At 43.2% G+C, this 18,001-nt stretch overlaps 2 protein-coding genes across 3 annotated transcripts; both read right to left on the minus strand.

Moving 5' to 3' along the window:
* Positions 1 to 14,097: 14,097 nt before the first annotated feature.
* LOC141006416 (uncharacterized) lies at positions 14,098 to 14,649 on the minus strand. Its single transcript, XM_073478620.1, has one exon. The coding sequence runs from the start codon at positions 14,647 to 14,649 to the stop codon at positions 14,488 to 14,490; it is 162 nt and encodes a 53-aa protein (XP_073334721.1). The 3' UTR covers positions 14,098 to 14,487.
* On the minus strand, positions 14,098 to 17,027 carry LOC141006402 (uncharacterized). Of its 2 annotated transcripts, none has more exons than XM_073478599.1 (3): positions 16,946 to 17,027; positions 15,487 to 15,736; positions 14,098 to 14,659 (listed from the first exon to the last, which is right to left on the minus strand). In XM_073478599.1, the coding sequence occupies exon 2, from the start codon at positions 15,717 to 15,719 to the stop codon at positions 15,498 to 15,500; it is 222 nt and encodes a 73-aa protein (XP_073334700.1). In that variant the 5' UTR covers positions 15,720 to 15,736; positions 16,946 to 17,027; the 3' UTR covers positions 14,098 to 14,659; positions 15,487 to 15,497. The 2 variants fall into 2 exon arrangements, with proteins under 2 accessions (XP_073334700.1, XP_073334708.1); XM_073478607.1 differs by having other exon boundaries at positions 16,910 to 16,953.
* Between the last annotated feature and the right edge of the window lie 974 nt (positions 17,028 to 18,001).

Consider the following 18,001-nt stretch of genomic DNA (forward strand, 5'->3'; position numbering starts at 1 on the left):
GAAGACACGGCAGGCGGGACAGGACGGGACAGAGAGACAGACATCATCAGCGTGTAGAGGCAGAATATTTTCACATGTTACTCTGTGAACTGAGGATTTATTTGGACCGAACCAGAGGTGACTGTGGAGACACACCAACACTGTTCTGGTGACTGTGGTTCAGTTTGAATGAAGTGTGTTTGACGATGAGTTAACGAGGTGATGACGCTCTGAGTTCAGTCAGAGAGAAACTTGAGTTCAGACAGTTGGATTTTTCTGTTTAGAAGGAAAATAGGAGTCAAAATATTTCCTTTCTGATCTACAGAGTGCTGCTAGGACTGGCAACCCACATGAAGGCCGGTCGGATCAAGAGCTCCCATGTGTCACAGTTGTAATTTTGATTTAATATCAAATATTTTAAGCTTTTTTCTCTCAGGTATTGTTCATATCAGTGACTTTCACTTTTACTGAAGTAATATTTTTAACACAATATCTTTACTTCACAGAATCACAGCGTTGTTTCAACATAAACCAGAAATAGATGAAATAGAAAGACGTCTTTGACACGACGTCAACACTCCAACAGTTTCTTTGCACTCTGTTAGTTTTTTTTTTCATCTAAAATTTTGGCCAAACCTTTATTTTATCTTCACTGCTGTGATGTGTCCTTTAAAGTTTTCCTGGTTTACTGAAGTAAATACAAATCGATGGCTGCCTGAGAGGCTGAAGATCATCTGAACATCTTCAACACTGTAAAACGTGTTATTTGTAGTTAATGAGCTGAAACATGCAACAACACACCAGCTGTCAATCACTGTTGGCACACAAAGTACATAATGGTGAAACCCTAATGTCACACACACACACACACACACACACACACACACACACACACACACACACACACACACACACACACACACACACCTCATGTGTGTGCCTTTGTTCCAGGCAGCTCTCAGTCACCAAACACAGCCCAGTGTCCCTTTGTTTTTTTGGTGTTTTTAATGGTCCGAGTCATGAAATCTGAACCTCTGCTCTCTCGCCGCTTCAGAGCCGCTGGCAGCGCAGAGCTAACGTGATCGTTAGGATCACCAACGCCTCCACAACGTTCCACTAATCCATCTGAGAAACCCGAGTCCGCCTTGATGTCGACCGCGGAGAGGGACGGAGCTGACGGTAAAGTCTGGAAGTCAGACGGAGAGCAGAGATGATGCTACGAGCCTCGGTGGAGCAAGGCACCGACACTAGCCAAGGGGTTGAGGGTTCAATGCCCACTGTGACAAACTGCACTAATAATGTGAACAGATGTGGAGCTGTAAGGTTTCAACCTCGAGAGAATCGATTCAAAGTTCAACTCCAGTCTGGTTGTTATGGCTTTTGTAATATAAGAAGTCAGTGTTTTCACAAATTGCTCTGTAAGGGGTGTGGTTGAAGTGTGTGTGTGTGTGTACGTGTGGGTGCGTGTGTGTGTCTTAGTGTTTGTGTGTCTGTGTGTGTGTGTGTGTGTGTGTGTGTGTGTGCGTGCAGCAGTATGACTCAGCTGTGCAGAAACAGTTGTGGGAACTGCAGGAGTCTGGAGACGGCGAGGAGAACGGGCCTGACGTCAACTCCCTCGGGCTGAACACAGACGAGTAAACTAAACGACCGTCATGATTCCTGACATGTTTTACTGTCGCTCTCTTGTTCTCTTTGTTTCCGTCCACTGTGTTTTCTAAAAAAGCTCCAACATCTTGACTCAATTTCTCACAATCAAATCTGCAAACAGAGAAAAAAAACAGACGTCTGCACAAAGAAGCTGGTTCTCAGAGAAAAACCTCCCACAGCGCCTGAACACACACATCCAAGACAAAACTCCTCCTGAACACTTATTTCTTCCTCGACACGCTGAAGTTTGAGTCAAACTGAGACGCCACATCACGTCTCGCCACGTCCAACCCTATCGCCTGAGTGAATGTTGGACGTTCTGCACACCACGGACATGTTGAAAATTAAGTTTCAGGGCCTGGTTTGTTTCAGTGATGGTCCTGGAGCGAGTTTTGGAAACTGTTACTAAGAAACTGTCCTCAGATCTTCAACAGTGGTGGAGGCAAAATGTCCCCAAGTTTTGGACCCAATCTGAAGGAACCCGAGGAAGGTTGGACTCGGTTTGTTGCTCCAGGAGCATCACTGAAACGCACATCATTTATCCAGGAGATTGAGTTGGTCGTGGCGAGCGTGGCGAGGATAACATGTATCAGATTGTTATTAACAATAGTTTACAACAACTTGTGAACTTTTTGCACGACGGCAGACCTGAACACCGACATACTGCAGGTCAAAAGCAGCAAGCAGATTTTTAAATTCATCACACATGTTTTTCTATCTAATGTCAAACATGCTCACACAAGATTAAAACAGAAGAAGAAAGAAGAAGAAGAAATTCAAACTGAGAATTTTATTCTTTACGATATTAATGAGGTAATAACACAAACTGTCTCCATCAGTGAATAAACAAGCTGCTCTCAGAGGAAACACTGTTTGAAGCTAGAAAGGTGGCAGGGTCCGCCACATATAAACAAAGTAAAACAGTATAAATTGTGTTGTCCTTGTAGGTCAGTTTGTTTATTCAGTTTGTTTATCAGCCAATGAGGATCTTTCTCTGCTCATTAACATTTCTTCAAGAAAACTACAACTGCTCCTTTAACCTACAGACTGCTCCTTTAAACTACAGACCGCTCCTTTAAACTACAGACCGCTCCTTTAAACTACAGACCGCTCCTTTAAACTACAGACTGCTCCTTTAAACTACAGACTGCTCCTTTAAACTACAGACTGCTCCTTTAAACTACAGACTGCTCCTTTAGACTACAGGCTGCTCCTTTAAACTACAGACTGCTCCTTTAATCTACAGACTGCTCCTTTAAACTACAGACTGCTCCTTTAAACTACAGACTGCTCCTTTAACCTACAGACTGCTCCTTTAAACTACAGACTGCTCCTTTAAACTACAGACTGCTCCTTTAACCTACAGACTGCTCCTTTAACCTACAGGCTGCTCCTTTAGACTACAGGCTGCTCCTTTAAACTACAGACTGCTCCTTTAACCTACAGACTGCTCCTTTAATCTACAGACTGCTCCTTTAGACTACAGACTGCTCCTTTAAACTACAGACTGCTCCTTTAAACTACAGACTGCTCCTTTAAACAACAGACTGCTCCTTTAGACTACAGACTGCTCCTTTAAACTACAGACTGCTCCTTTAAACTACAGACTGCTCCTTTAACCTACAGACTGCTCCTTTAAACTACAGACTGCTCCTTTAGACTACAGACTGCTCCTTTAAACTACAGACTGCTCCTTTAATCTACAGACTGCTCCTTTAAACTACAGACTGCTCCTTTAAACTACAGACTGCTCCTTTAACCTACAGACTGCTCCTTTAAACTACAGACTGCTCCTTTAACCTACAGACTGCTCCTTTAATCTACAGACTGCTCCTTTAATCTACAGACTGCTCCTTTAAACTACAGACTGCTCCTTTAAACTACAGACTGCTCCTTTAAACTACAGACTGCTCCTTTAACCTACAGACTGCTCCTTTAATCTACAGACTGCTCCTTTAAACTACAGACTGCTCCTTTAAACTACAGACTGCTCCTTTAACCTACAGACTGCTCCTTTAAACTACAGACTGCTCCTTTAACCTACAGACTGCTCCTTTAAACTACAGACTGCTCCTTTAACCTACAGACTGCTCCTTTAACCTACAGACTGCTCCTTTAGACTACAGACTGCTCCTTTAAACTACAGACTGCTCCTTTAAACTACAGACTGCTCCTTTAACCTACAGACTGCTCCTTTAGACTACAGACTGCTCCTTTAAACTACAGACTGCTCCTTTAACCTACAGACTGCTCCTTTAAACTACAGACTGCTCCTTTAACCTACAGACTGCTCCTTTAATCTACAGACTGCTCCTTTAAACTACAGACTGCTCCTTTAAACTACAGACTGCTCCTTTAACCTACAGACTGCTCCTTTAAACTACAGACTGCTCCTTTAACCTACAGACTGCTCCTTTAAACTACAAACTGCTCCTTTAGACTACAGACTGCTCCTTTAAACTACAGACTGCTCCTTTAAACTACAGACTGCTCCTTTAACCTACAGACTGCTCCTTTAAACTACAGACTGCTCCTTTAGACTACAGACTGCTCCTTTAAACAACAGACTGCTCCTTTAAACTACAGACTGCTCCTTTAAACTACAGGCTGCTCCTTTAAACTACAGACTGCTCCTTTAAACTACAGACTGCTCCTTTAAACTACAGACTGCTCCTTTAAACTACAGACTGCTCCTTTAAACTACAGACTGCTCCTTTAAACTACAGACTGCTCCTTTAAACAACAGACTGCTCCTTTAAACTACAGACTGCTCCTTTAAACTACAGACTGCTCCTTTAAACTACAGACTGCTCCTTTAACCTACAGACTGCTCCTTTAAACTACAGACTGCTCCTTTAGACTACAGACTGCTCCTTTAAACTACAGACTGCTCCTTTAATCTACAGACTGCTCCTTTAAACTACAGACTGCTCCTTTAAACTACAGACTGCTCCTTTAACCTACAGACTGCTCCTTTAAACTACAGACTGCTCCTTTAACCTACAGACTGCTCCTTTAACCTACAGACTGCTCCTTTAATCTACAGACTGCTCCTTTAAACTACAGACTGCTCCTTTAAACTACAGACTGCTCCTTTAAACTACAGACTGCTCCTTTAACCTACAGACTGCTCCTTTAATCTACAGACTGCTCCTTTAAACTACAGACTGCTCCTTTAAACTACAGACTGCTCCTTTAACCTACAGACTGCTCCTTTAAACTACAGACTGCTCCTTTAACCTACAGACTGCTCCTTTAAACTACAAACTGCTCCTTTAACCTACAGACTGCTCCTTTAACCTACAGACTGCTCCTTTAGACTACAGACTGCTCCTTTAAACTACAGACTGCTCCTTTAAACTACAGACTGCTCCTTTAACCTACAGACTGCTCCTTTAGACTACAGACTGCTCCTTTAAACTACAGACTGCTCCTTTAACCTACAGACTGCTCCTTTAAACTACAGACTGCTCCTTTAACCTACAGACTGCTCCTTTAATCTACAGACTGCTCCTTTAAACTACAGACTGCTCCTTTAAACTACAGACTGCTCCTTTAACCTACAGACTGCTCCTTTAAACTACAGACTGCTCCTTTAACCTACAGACTGCTCCTTTAAACTACAGACTGCTCCTTTAACCTACAGACTGCTCCTTTAAACTACAAACTGCTCCTTTAGACTACAGACTGCTCCTTTAAACTACAGACTGCTCCTTTAAACTACAGACTGCTCCTTTAACCTACAGACTGCTCCTTTAAACTACAGACTGCTCCTTTAGACTACAGACTGCTCCTTTAAACAACAGACTGCTCCTTTAATCTACAGACTGCTCCTTTAACCTACAGACTGGGTAGTAGATTATCGGGGCGGCCCTGTTGTGTCTGTGAGCGGTTCAGGAGGTTTCAGACTGGATCTGTAAACTCTGACATTACAGGATCATCGGGGGACAAACTTTGGTCCCAGACCAGATTGTTAGTTGGAGCGAATCAAGATCTGAATCGGTCCAAACCTGCTGCATGATGAGCCCGGTTTAATCTTCAGGGTTTGTATTATTTCTACTGATATCTGCAGAACAGAGACAGCTTCTCCTCTGAGGATCATTCAGATTCCTCACAATCAAAACTCAGCTGAGGCCAACAGCTTTGTTCCAGCTGACTTGAAGCCAGATCCTCTCGTCCAAACTCCAACTCTGAAGCCGCAGCAGAGACCGTTGTACATACCACAGATTCCCGTCCCAGAGTGTGTGTGAGTGTGTGAGTGTGTGTGTGTGATAGTTTGGGGAGTGTAATGACTACCACATGCTGCTGTGTGTCGACCTGAGTGTTTGTTTCCAGTCTGACTCACAGGATAATGGCTGAATTTTGAAGCGTGTGCATCTCCAAAGCCACATGATGAAGAACAACACGATTTGGACTTCAGCAGCCGAGATGAGTCATCGTCCAACAGTCCGCTGCCTGCCAGTCCGTTCGGGGGCATTTTCTAAACCGACTCGCTCTAATCGGCTCAGTCCGGTTTGGGTGGTCTGTTGTTTCTAACAGATATCCACCGCTCCGAGTTCAGCCTGGTTCACTGTTCCCAAACGGAGCAGTAGGTAGCGCTGACAGGAAAAGTACTGCTTAGGATGCAGTTTCTCTGCTTTGGTTTTGGGGTAAACATCTGCGGTGTTGCTCATCAGCCTCAGGGATCCTGAACCTGGAAGAAAGCCACGTGACTGTGGGCCGCCAAGCCACGGTATCCACAATGCACCGACATCCTCCGAGCAGAAATGGAAATGAGTTTGACACCAGCTGCATTAGCTGTGTTTTGGCAGAACGGCCTGAGGTTTTATGGATTAGTTGTGGTTAAAAACAGGGAAGTGGAAGAGTTAGAGCACAGTCAGGATCAAAGTCAGAAAATGGAAATTAGTGTTAGGAGCTCAACATGAGGTCGGGCTGTTAGCAGGGTGGTCTCATCACAACCGACAAGTCAGCAGGTCAGTCTGTACAACCTGCTCATCATCGACAACCTGAGCGTCGTCAACAACCTGAGCGTCGTCTACAACCTGAGCGTCGTCTACAACCTGAGCGTCGTCTACAACCTGAGCGTCGTCTACAACCTGAGCGTCGTCTACAACCTGCTCATCGTCAACAACCTGTTCATCGTCTACAACCTGAGCGTCGTCAACAACCTGCTCATCGTCAACAACCTGCTCATCGTCAACAACCTGCTCATCGTCTACAACCTGCTCATCGTCAACAACCTGCTCATCGTCTACAACCTGCTCATCGTCAACAACCTGCTCATCGTCAACAACCTGCTCATCGTCTACAACCTGAGCATCGTCAACAACCTGCTCATCGTCAACAACCTGCTCATCGTCAACAACCTGAGCATCGTCAACAACCTGCTCATCGTCTACAACCTGCTCATCGTCAACAACCTGCTCATCGTCTACAACCTGAGCATCGTCAACAACCTGCTCATCGTCAACAACCTGCTCATCGTCAACAACCTGCTCATCGTCTACAACCTGAGCATCGTCAACAACCTGCTCATCGTCAACAACCTGCTCATCGTCAACAACCTGCTCATCGTCAACAACCTGAGCATCGTCAACAACCTGAGCATCGTCAACAACCTGCTCATCGTCAACAACCTGCTCATCGTCTACAACCTGAGCGTCGTCTACAACCTGAGCATCGTCCACATCACATCAACAAAAGGCTCCAAATAAACATCAAAGGTCCAATTTGTAAGAGAGCTGATTGCTGAGTCTCATTACCAACTTGTAAACACTGACGCTGTGGGTTGGTAGAACGCATCAGTACTTGACGAGTTGGGAATGAAACTTAAATATCAACTACCTTAGAGACTGGACCTTTAACCTTCTCAGGAAAGACTAACAGCCACAAACAATTAGATTTACAGGCACCTGAAGGCCACAATCCTCTGTCACAGTGCACCTGAGGACCGGGGTTCCAGTTATGTGGGAGCCAAACTGAGTTGCGCTCCCATGAGAGCAGTTAAATCACACATCTGCAAGGGCCACTAATACATTACACACCAACAACCATTATTTTAATCACAAGTAATGCATTTTCCAGAGCTGTTTCAGGCCTGCAGTGACTCTTACATTCTCCGACAGTGGAAATACGAAGCCCACACACAGAGCTGCATCTGTTCTACCGAGTTGTGATTAATTGAATGATCCTGATCTGATATCGTGTTTTAGGCTCCAGCCTGAGGGTCGACTGCTGTTTGTGGCTGAGGATAAAAAATCAGAAGGATTAACTGAGATGGACTTTAGTCGAAATACAATTTAAACTGTCCTGTGTTTTCATTTGTACTGTCACTGTTTTTAAATCTAGGCTGCCGCTATATGTTTTATTTATTAGTATTGGTAAATGGACTCGTATTTGTATCGTGATTTTCCAGTCTACTGACCCCTCATAGCACTTTACAACACTTCACACACTGATAGCTGCCAAGTTTTCAGTATCTTGCACAAGGACGCTTCGACATGCAGCTGGGGGAGCCTCCAATTACTGGACGACCCGCTCTACCTCCTGAGCTACAGCCGCCCACGAGGCTACTATTTTGTACATTTTCACAAACACAGGGAACTTAAGTAGGTCTGCATGTATAGTTCTGTATTTCTGCTGTATTTCCATTTATTGTAGGCTACTTTATGTCGTCATTGAGAGGGAAAAGACATTTATATGTTTTGTGGCTCCAGACAGATTTTATTTGGCTCCTTTGATAGTAAAAGGTTGCCGATCGCTGCAGGATGAGTGTCGCTCACGTGTTCTTCGGCTCAGTGCACTGAGACGACTGTCCTCACGAACCATGTTCACTACCTCATGTAAGAAAACACCTCACATTATCATGATGAGCGTGAACAACAGACACGTTTCATTAAATCGTTGTTGGTCCTCTCAGACAGCGCCGTCATCTTTCTACATTTTGCCTCTTCAGATCAGTTTGTGATCAGCAGACGAGCTGCATGGAGACATCTGATGTTTAAATCATCTCCAGCTGCTTCAGTTGTTCAGCAGAATGCTGCAACTCTGTTTTACTGTGAAGCTCCAGAAATGTTTGGTGAACTATGAATCAAACACAGATTGGAGGCCGGTGCACCAGGCAGGTCGAGGTCATATTATCATCTGTGGTCTCATCGCCCTCTCAGTGTCGAGACATCCAGCTTTAACTTTCACAAACCTGACGTGTGTGTGATCTAACCCTCACCTCCAGCAGAAATATAAATTATACGAACAAAGTCTGCCCCATGTAACCACGGAGACTGAAAAAAGCTGCAGCAAGAAGGAAAAGTAGAAAGAAGAGGAGGATCGGGGAGAGGACTGCTCATTATTCAGCTGCGTGTCCTCCTGACTGAAACAAACAAACCCTCCTTCAGCTGATCAATATCAAATTAAACTGGTGAACATGCTGCGATCTTTACAGCCTTTCCTCTCAGAGATGTGGGGCTAAATACTGCTGCTGGTCTAAAGTCAATCAGGAGGAATATCTGGTTATTAACAGAGAGTCTGTTCTACAATCAGACAACAGCTCTTTAAAAATCTCTTTGTTCTCATTCTCTCCTCACAAATAATGAACACTAAATGAATATTTCAACAGTTTCAGCACAGATTTGAAAATGCTCTTTTGACCATGTTCAGGTCCAGTGATTTAAAATTATTCATTTGATTAATGCAGTGATTGATCGTCTGGTCCACAGACAGAGACAGAACCGGCGCTGACTGATTATAGTGTGTATTTAAAATACTTTAAGTCATCCAATAAAATTTAAGTGATTGTAAGAAATAAATCGGAGCATGAGCACTGATCTGTTTTCATTGTTTCTTTTCACACCGTGGGTCTGAGGGAACCACGTCTGGATCCTCTACGTCCTGTACATTTGGCAGAACTGACAATAAAGTTGACTTTGACGAAACACAACGCGCAGTAATAATGATGATACATTTTGCTAATCTAGGTACTGAGACGCTCGACTGTGTTCACTCAAGTCAGTTAAAAATTGTTTGCATCTTAGACAGCTGCCGCGCTGACAGCTTCTTCTGTCTTTTTGTTTCAGAAACATGAAACTGTTTTTGATTTCATACGGTCGTCTGACTCTGTTCTTACCTCATCAGCTGAAACAGAGGGGCAGTCGGCTCGGTCTGTAGGTGCCTGATGCTGCCTGGGTGGAAGCTGCTGAGGTGGAGATGTCTGCAGGTGGAGCTGTCTGCAGGTGGAGATGTCTGCAGGTGGAGCTGTCTGCAGGTGGAGCTGTCTGCAGGTGGAGATGTCTGCAGGTGGAGCTGTCAGCAGGTGGAGATGTCTGCAGGTGGAGATGTCTGCAGGTGGAGCTGTCTGCAGGTGGAGATGTCTGCAGGTGGCCGAGGATCTGCAGGCGTAGGAACAAAATATTTAGTGCACGTGAAGAGAGAAGAGGAGTTCCTGTGACAGCTGGTTGTTACATTATATTAATAAAAATAACGACACCTGAGCCTCATCAGAGCCGGTGGTGGAGGAGGAAGTATTCACACCCTGAAAGTAACAGCAGCTCCGTATCTGCAGCAAATCTCCATCAAATCAGCCTGATTTGATTGAGATGTCAATAAAAATGTGTCTGAGGCTGTTTAATGAAGTGTCCTGTCACTGAGAGAAGCTCCTGGTGATGAAATTATAAGAACTTCAAACTCAGAAGTTCAATATTTACAATATTAATGCTGTAAAAATACAAACTGTCTCCATCAGTGAATAAACAAGCTGCTCTCAGAGGAAACACTGTCTGAAGCTAGAAAGGTGGCAGGGTCCGCCACATATAAACAAAGTCAAACAGTATAAATTGTGTTGTCCTTTATGGTCAGTTTGTTTATTCAGTCATGAAAACAAAGAGAGTTTGTTTATTTAGTTTGTTTATCAGCCAGTGAGGATCTTTCTCTGCTCATTAACAACTCTACATAGTGCTTATTAATATATCCTTTAATATTTTTACAGAAATCTGGTCACCTCATTAAAAGAAAATATTTATTCCTCAGTTATTCTCTGAGCACCTGAACAGTGTTTCCAACCTGCCCTGATGAATCTAACGAGCAACAGACGTTAGCTGGTGTCTAATTAAAGTTTTAGAAACAGTTTTAGTAAGAAAAATAGCACAAGTGAATCATGTTGATTTGTTTTCTTCCCTCTTTTGTGGCGCACTGACCTGTAAATGTTTTGTTTTGTTCAGAGCAGCAGGAAGCAGGAAGTGTTTGACGTGTTGACTGGCAGAAGAGTTTGTTTCCACAGCAGCAGCCGACGGAGGAAACATGTTGGTGCTGTCCAGGCTCCACAGAGCTGATACCATGCAGCTGTGCAGGGAGGTGAAAGGTCACTGAGGAGGATGAGCAGAGGCCTGACGCTCACTGAGGGCTCCTGGTGGACAGGTGTGGAACTGCAGGGCCCCTCCACCCTGTGGTGCGTTCAGGGGCTTAGTGTTAAATCAGGAATATTCAAACGTATGAGACATTTACTGTCCCTCCACTCAGAAGTTGTTCTTAAAGACTAAAAGTGAAAGTCACCCATAAAAGTATCTGATGTTAAATGTGTTTAAAGATATCAAAGACCCAGAGAGAAGAGTGAGCTCGCGCCGTTCTGTCTGTTTGTGCAGTGAAGTCTGGACTGAATACCAGAGATCATTAATCATCAGCGCCTCACAGAGATAATGAACCACATTACAGTCACACGGTGAGACGACATGAACAGGGACAGTCTGCAGGCGCGAGGACGATCGATGACTCTAATCGTCCCTCTGGATGATAATGAGACATCGATTTGTGATTCAGCAGAAACAGCCGAGGCAACCAGAACACTGATTCTGTACCGTGGTTAAAGTTATTGATCCGGAGGAAAAGTTTTAATAACTTCAAAACTGCTTCTCTTGTAAAACACGTCCCTGAGCACAGACATTCATGGTCCCCACAGGTTAAACCCTACTGATCTTGGTGAGCCTCTGACTTCTCTCTAGCGCCACCAACAGGTCCAAACATCTACTTCATGGACGACAGACAGATGGATTATCATTAAGGTTCGTAGAGACATTCACGGTCGTTGTGAACGTGCAGCGCCATCATCAGGTCATTACTGACATTAGTCTGATGCTTTGGTTTTCTTTAAATTTACCATTACGACCTCAAAGAGCTGCTGGTATTGTACTGACGGCGCCCTCTATAGGCTGTAATGTCCATTACAGTGATAAAGATGTAGAGTTTGATGTGAAAGTGGTGCTGCATCTTTCTTTGGTCGTTTCTCCGTTTTAAATCATCTCCAGCTGCTTCAGGTGTTTCGCAGGATGCTGCAACTCTGTTTTACTGTGAAGCTCCAGAAATGTTTTACTTCACCTGACTTTCATCAGCATGGAGGGAGGAGATGCGGACTCCATAAATCAAATTAGAAATCCTCAACAAAGACGCTCCTAACGTGCAGAACTTGCCTTAGAAACATCATGTTTTTAAGTTTGCTTCAGTATCACAGTGATCCAGTGAGAGTCGTCTGTACATCCACAGGTTCACTGCTAACTGGAAGTGCTAACAGCTGATTCAATGTAGTTTTGGAGCATTTTTCCTCCTTTTCTTGGTTGTTTTTTTCTGTTTTACTTTAGTTATATAGTTATATAGTTATAGTTATATAGTTATAGTTATATAGTTAGTTTTAGTTGTTCAGCAGAATGCTGCATCTGTTTTACTGTGAAGCTCCAGAAATGTTTGGTGGACTACGAGACTTCACCGGGGATGTTTCCACTGTGATATCTGTTCGTTAAATGTTTTATCATTTACATTTTGTGTCTGTAAACGTCTAAATTAGATAATTCACATCTTTGAAATGAGTTTTGTTCTCAGATGAGCAGAAATCTTCACTTCACACCAAACTGCAGTTTTTATTCCTCTTTATATTCTGAAGGTTTTTACGGAGGGCGTTGTTCACATATCATTTGAAGCCTCCACCCTATTTTATGTCTGTTGACAGTGTTTCTGATGTATGGAGCGAGTTCCCTCTGTAAAAACCTCCGACTCCAACATGTGAACAACATGAAACAACAAGTCTGAACCTGACTTCATCCAGTGTTCACATTTCTGTTCTGGGAGTCGATGCTTTTGGTTTGTATTTCACACAATAACGGTTCATTTGCATATTTCAGAAAACTTGTCCTGATGTCAGAAATCAGCTGTGGGAGTTTCATGCTAATATCTGTTAGTTTTGTTTCGCCCTCTTCACCTGCAGTGTGAGGAAATGAAGCTGTTCAGGTTCATCGTCTGAGGGTTCTGATGGACTTGGCTGAAGGGGAACAGCTGAAACAACCGGGCCGTAGCTCATCACAGAGGAATGGGAAACATTTTCCATCTTAAAAATACTCCCATGAAATTCAGCGTGTAACTTTGTTTTCTGCAGATCAGGTTACAGGAGGGAAGATCCGGATCCAAACACAAACCCTGCAGCCTGACGAGGACTCCCTCAGTCCAACAGTTCAGGGTCTGGACCCTCTGCTGGACCTGAACCTCCTCAGATGAGACCGCACACGGACTAAAAACTGAGGCTGTGATGTGTTCACACACTGCTTTATTAGTCGTTAAAGGAACAGTTCACCCAAAAAGTTAAATAAAGTTTCATGGTCCAACAGAACATTTCTGGAGCTTCACAGTAAAACAGAGTTGCAGCATTCTGCTGAACAACTGAAGCAGCTGGAGATGATTTAAAACAGAAAAACCACAAAGAAACAAACCAACCAAACTCCAGAACTTCATTAAAAACTTAGCTGAATTAGCTGTTAGCACTTCCTGTTTGCAGTGTACTCATGTATTTACAGACAGACATCACTGGGTCACTGTGATACTGAAGAAAACTTAAAAACATGATGTTTCTAAGGCAAGTTCTGCACATGTGAGGAGCGTCTTTTTTTGAGGATTCTCCTAAACAACTGAAGTAGCTGGAGACTTAAACCCGAGAGACTTTTTTTGGGAGGTGAACTGTTCCTTTAACAGTGAAGGTGTATTTTGTGGCTGCTGCTGATGTCACACCTCCTGGAAAGTCAGTTCAAAAGGTCAAGAGGTGACTGAAGCTTTTCCCCACATGTTGATACTTTCCTCTCCCTCTGATCACTGAGGTAAAGCTACAGAAGCTCTGAAATAACAAGTCGATTAAATAATCCTCCTGGAAGCCAGTGAGAACCAGAGATCTACAGAGGCAGAGCAGAGAAATAAGGTTTTATAACCTTATTTCTCTGCTCTGCCTCTGTAGATCTCTGGTTCTCACTGGCTTGGTTTGTTTAGAAATCTGTAACTGGCTCATAACCTTCATACTGTCCCGCTCACTGATGGTTGTCGACAGTAACAACTTTGCTTTGATACACACGGTACCTGTTGGTAGATAAACTCAGCGTTGGTTCTGATCTGCCTGGACTCCAACTGACTAAGACCAACAAGTTCACACTTTGGAGTAAAAGCCACAGCGTCATCGATATATTTCTGTTTTAATGCAGTAAACACTTAAATGTCCACACGTTGTTTATTGGAGCTGTTTCTGGAAGCAGCTTCACTCCCCGTCAGCTCACAGGAGGTAAAGTTGGAGCTGTGATCCTGCGTTTGTTATTTAGTCTGCTGACTGCAGGTTTGATTATCTGATTGATACTTCTGATCATTTTATCGGTTCGCTGATTGATTTTAAAATCGCAACTCAATCATCATCCGACCATCAAATCAAACAGGATCAAAACACAAACTGTCCGACGACACCTTCGTCACCGCAGTTTAATCATGTGGACACGGTGGATCAGTGAGTTTATCAGAGTGTTGGTCTCAGTCCTCCTCTGTGGTTCTGTCCTTCAACCACACGGTGAACCACCGTCAGTCCAGTCTTTCCTCTGCAGGTTTCTGTCTGAGCGCCGCCTCGGAGCGCACAGAGCTCCTTATGGCTCTCTGCATCAGCCAGGTGGTCAGGTGGATGGTGACGAACGCCCCGCCGGCCGCCCACAGCCAGTTCCTCCTGATCCAGCTGTGAGGCTTCATCCTGACCCGGCTGCAGGGGGACAACACACAGACACTTTATTCATACAGGCTGAATTAATGTTTGCTCAGAGCATTTGATGTATTGTTGCTGTCAGGAAGTTCAGAGGTTTTCTACAAATATTTAGAGAATAATTTCGGAGCCTGAGTTTAAAGATCCAGTATCAAAGAGTCCTAAAACCCAGAAATCAGTTAGCATGTTAGCATGTTAGCACGTCCTGTCCCCTCGTCTCAGAGTTTGTTGAACGTGTTTTCAGTTAAATGTGTGAAATAAGGTGTGTTACAGGCTGAACATATAAACTCATCATTAACTGTCCACAGTTTAATTATGAAGCTCTGCATGTGTTAAAAACAGTTAGCGGTTGCTAACAAGTGTCTGAATGAGACTACAGAGGTTGTCGGGGACATTAAACGTCCTCACAGCGAACACGGAGACTCATCTGCTCACTAGTCCGTCTTCACAGGCCACTTTAGTTACACACTGTTCTGACTCTGACTCTACAACTCGTACATTGATCAGTTTATAGAAAACCTGGATAGTAATTGTGCAGTGAGACGCTCAGTGGTGGAGACGTTTCAGTCATGTGACCGTGATGTCGTCTGTTTGTAGCCGAGCATTAGCTTTTTACTGCTACACATTTATCTTATCATATTTGTTCATCTGTTTCCACTTTAAACTAGTTGTGTAAAACCTGCACTGACTTTGTGTTTATAGAATGAAGTTTGCCTCAGTACAGGAAGAATTGTCTTAGAGCAACATCTAGTGGACAGAAGAGGAACTGCAGCTGAGCTCAGCCTGTTAGACTGAGTCCAGACCTGCAGGTGCTGCAGGCTTCATACCTCAGTGAGAGTTACTTGCTCTTGGCAGCAGCAGCAGCAGCAGGAGGAGGAGGAGGAGCAGCAGCAGGAGGTGCAACGTAGGCGACGATGCCGGGCTCCGGGATGAACTCCTCTCGGTCTTTACGCAGCAGCGGGTTCGCCTTCAGATTGTACCAGCCCCAGTGGATCAGCCCCAGACTCGTTCCCATCACAATCAACACCTTGTAGCTCTTCCAGAACTCCCGAAGGCCCATGACTGACCGGGACCGAGCTGGTAAAACACAGACGAGGATGAACGTCAGCGCGACCCGTGATGTAGAACAGAAATGTGATTCTGTTGGTGTCATTAAACCCAAATACACTGAGAGTAATAAACCTGAGAGCGCTGCATCACACTTCAATGACAAAATACATTTTAAAGGTCCAAAAGATATCATGTACAGATCTTTGTCACAAGTGTTTGATAACCACATTCAAGGGATCACTGCAAATAAAAATGTGTTTAGATATAAAATAATATCAACATATTTTAAAAACCCATTTTATGGATATTAGCATCCACCCAAAAATGGTTCGTCGGAGCTGAAATGATTATTGAAATAATCAAAACAATAAATCAGTTTTAAGGCTGAATAATTAATCAGCACTTATTTTTATAATATATTCTGCATTTCAGTCTTTCACCAAAGCTCCTCTGATATTTGAGAATCTGCTGCTTTTCTGTTTCTTTTGATCACAAACTGAATATCTTTGACTTTTCAGACTGAAGGTCGGACAAACAGAACAATGTGCAGGTGTCACCTTGTGGTCCAGAAACGTTTCTCTACGTTCTGAAGTTTAAAGGAGTAGTCTGTAGTTTAAAGGAGCAGTCTGTAGTTTAAAGGAGCAGTCTGTAGTTTAGTTGAATCAATGTTAATGAGCAGAGTAAGATCCTCATGATGGAATAAACTGAATAAACAAACTGACCTTAAAGGACACAACTTATACTGTTTTACTTTGTTTATATGTGGCGGACCCTGCCACCTCTCTAGCTTCAAACAGTGTTTCCTCTGAGAGCAGCTTGTTTATTCACTGATGGAGACAGTTTGTGTGATTACCCCATTAATATTGTAAATAACTAACTACAGACTGCTCCTTTAAACGTGTTCTGTTACATTATTATTTTGTCCCTAAGCCTTTAAATAACTGAGATTACACTGAATAAATAGACACAGCAGCACAAACTGAACTTTTACACCTTCATGTCGGAGGATTTTACAGTTTGAGCCTCACTGACAAACCTGTTACTGTTAAATAAGACGCAGACAGACAGTTATCTAACATGCTAACGGTGAGCTAGCAGTGCTAGCAGCGACGTGATGCTAACAGGCTGCTAGCTGCTAACTGTCGGGCTCGTGTGTCGTCCGTTCAAACCGCTGAGCAGCAGAAATCAAACTTTACTCACCATTAAAGTAATAAACGAGAGTGTGTTGATTCTCACCTTCAGGGATCAGCTGCTTCTCCTGCGCCGGGCATCGTGTCCGGACCCCGGACCCGGAAGTGAGGCTGCCCGACCAGCTGCCTGAACGGATTTATCTCAAGAGTTCAGGTTAAAACAACAACAACCTGGTTAAAAAGCAAGTAATTAAATATAAAGCGTGTTTGTTGTTGGTTATTATTCATCTTACACGAGTGTTTAAAGAGAACATACTTTCAGACAAAGCCTCGATGATTTACAGGTTTTACAGTCAGGCAGCCGTGAGCCGAATACAATGAGCCTTATTTACATCGAAAAAACTATTTCATATCGCTTTTTAATGTTCAAGTGCAAATTATATTGTAATTTTAAATGAAACACACAAAATAAGGCGGCAGAGTATAAGAGATCTATTTTGAGTCGAACAGAATAAATGGACTACAAAAGTGTGATTAAAATGTGGATTTAATGTATTTAACATCTTAAGATGAATGGTTGATACATATTATTTATAACTAAATTTAAATGTATTTGTATGTTTATATATATATATATATATGTACATATATATATGTATATACATATACATATATATGTACATATATATGTATATGTACATATATATGTATATACATATATATATGTACATATATATATATGTACATATATACATATGTATATACACACACACATATGTATATATGATAACCTAATTTCCCCTCTGGAATTAATGAAGTTATCTATCTATCCATCTAATTATGACTGAAATGTGCTTTATTTGGAAGCAATTTGTGATGTGATTGACTTTAGCCTATTAATTGCATTATTTGTGCACTATTAGATGAATCCCCTGCTTCACTGCTCCCCAGCACCAGTAGGCAGCTGAGGTCCAGAGGCGCTCATGCCGCCCTGGCCAGCTGCCCATATTGCCCACATGAGGAACCGCCCCTGCCTGAACTCTCACCAACATCAACAAGACAGAAGATCAGCTGTGAGGACCCTCCAACACTCCTGCAGCTCAGCGGCTGATGTGGACACTTCAAGCCTCCAGGTCACATGACAAAGGACGAAGGAGACGTC

The sequence above is a fragment of the Pagrus major genome, chromosome 1 (assembly GCF_040436345.1).
Source record: "Pagrus major chromosome 1, Pma_NU_1.0".
Lineage (NCBI taxonomy): Eukaryota > Metazoa > Chordata > Actinopteri > Spariformes > Sparidae > Pagrus > Pagrus major.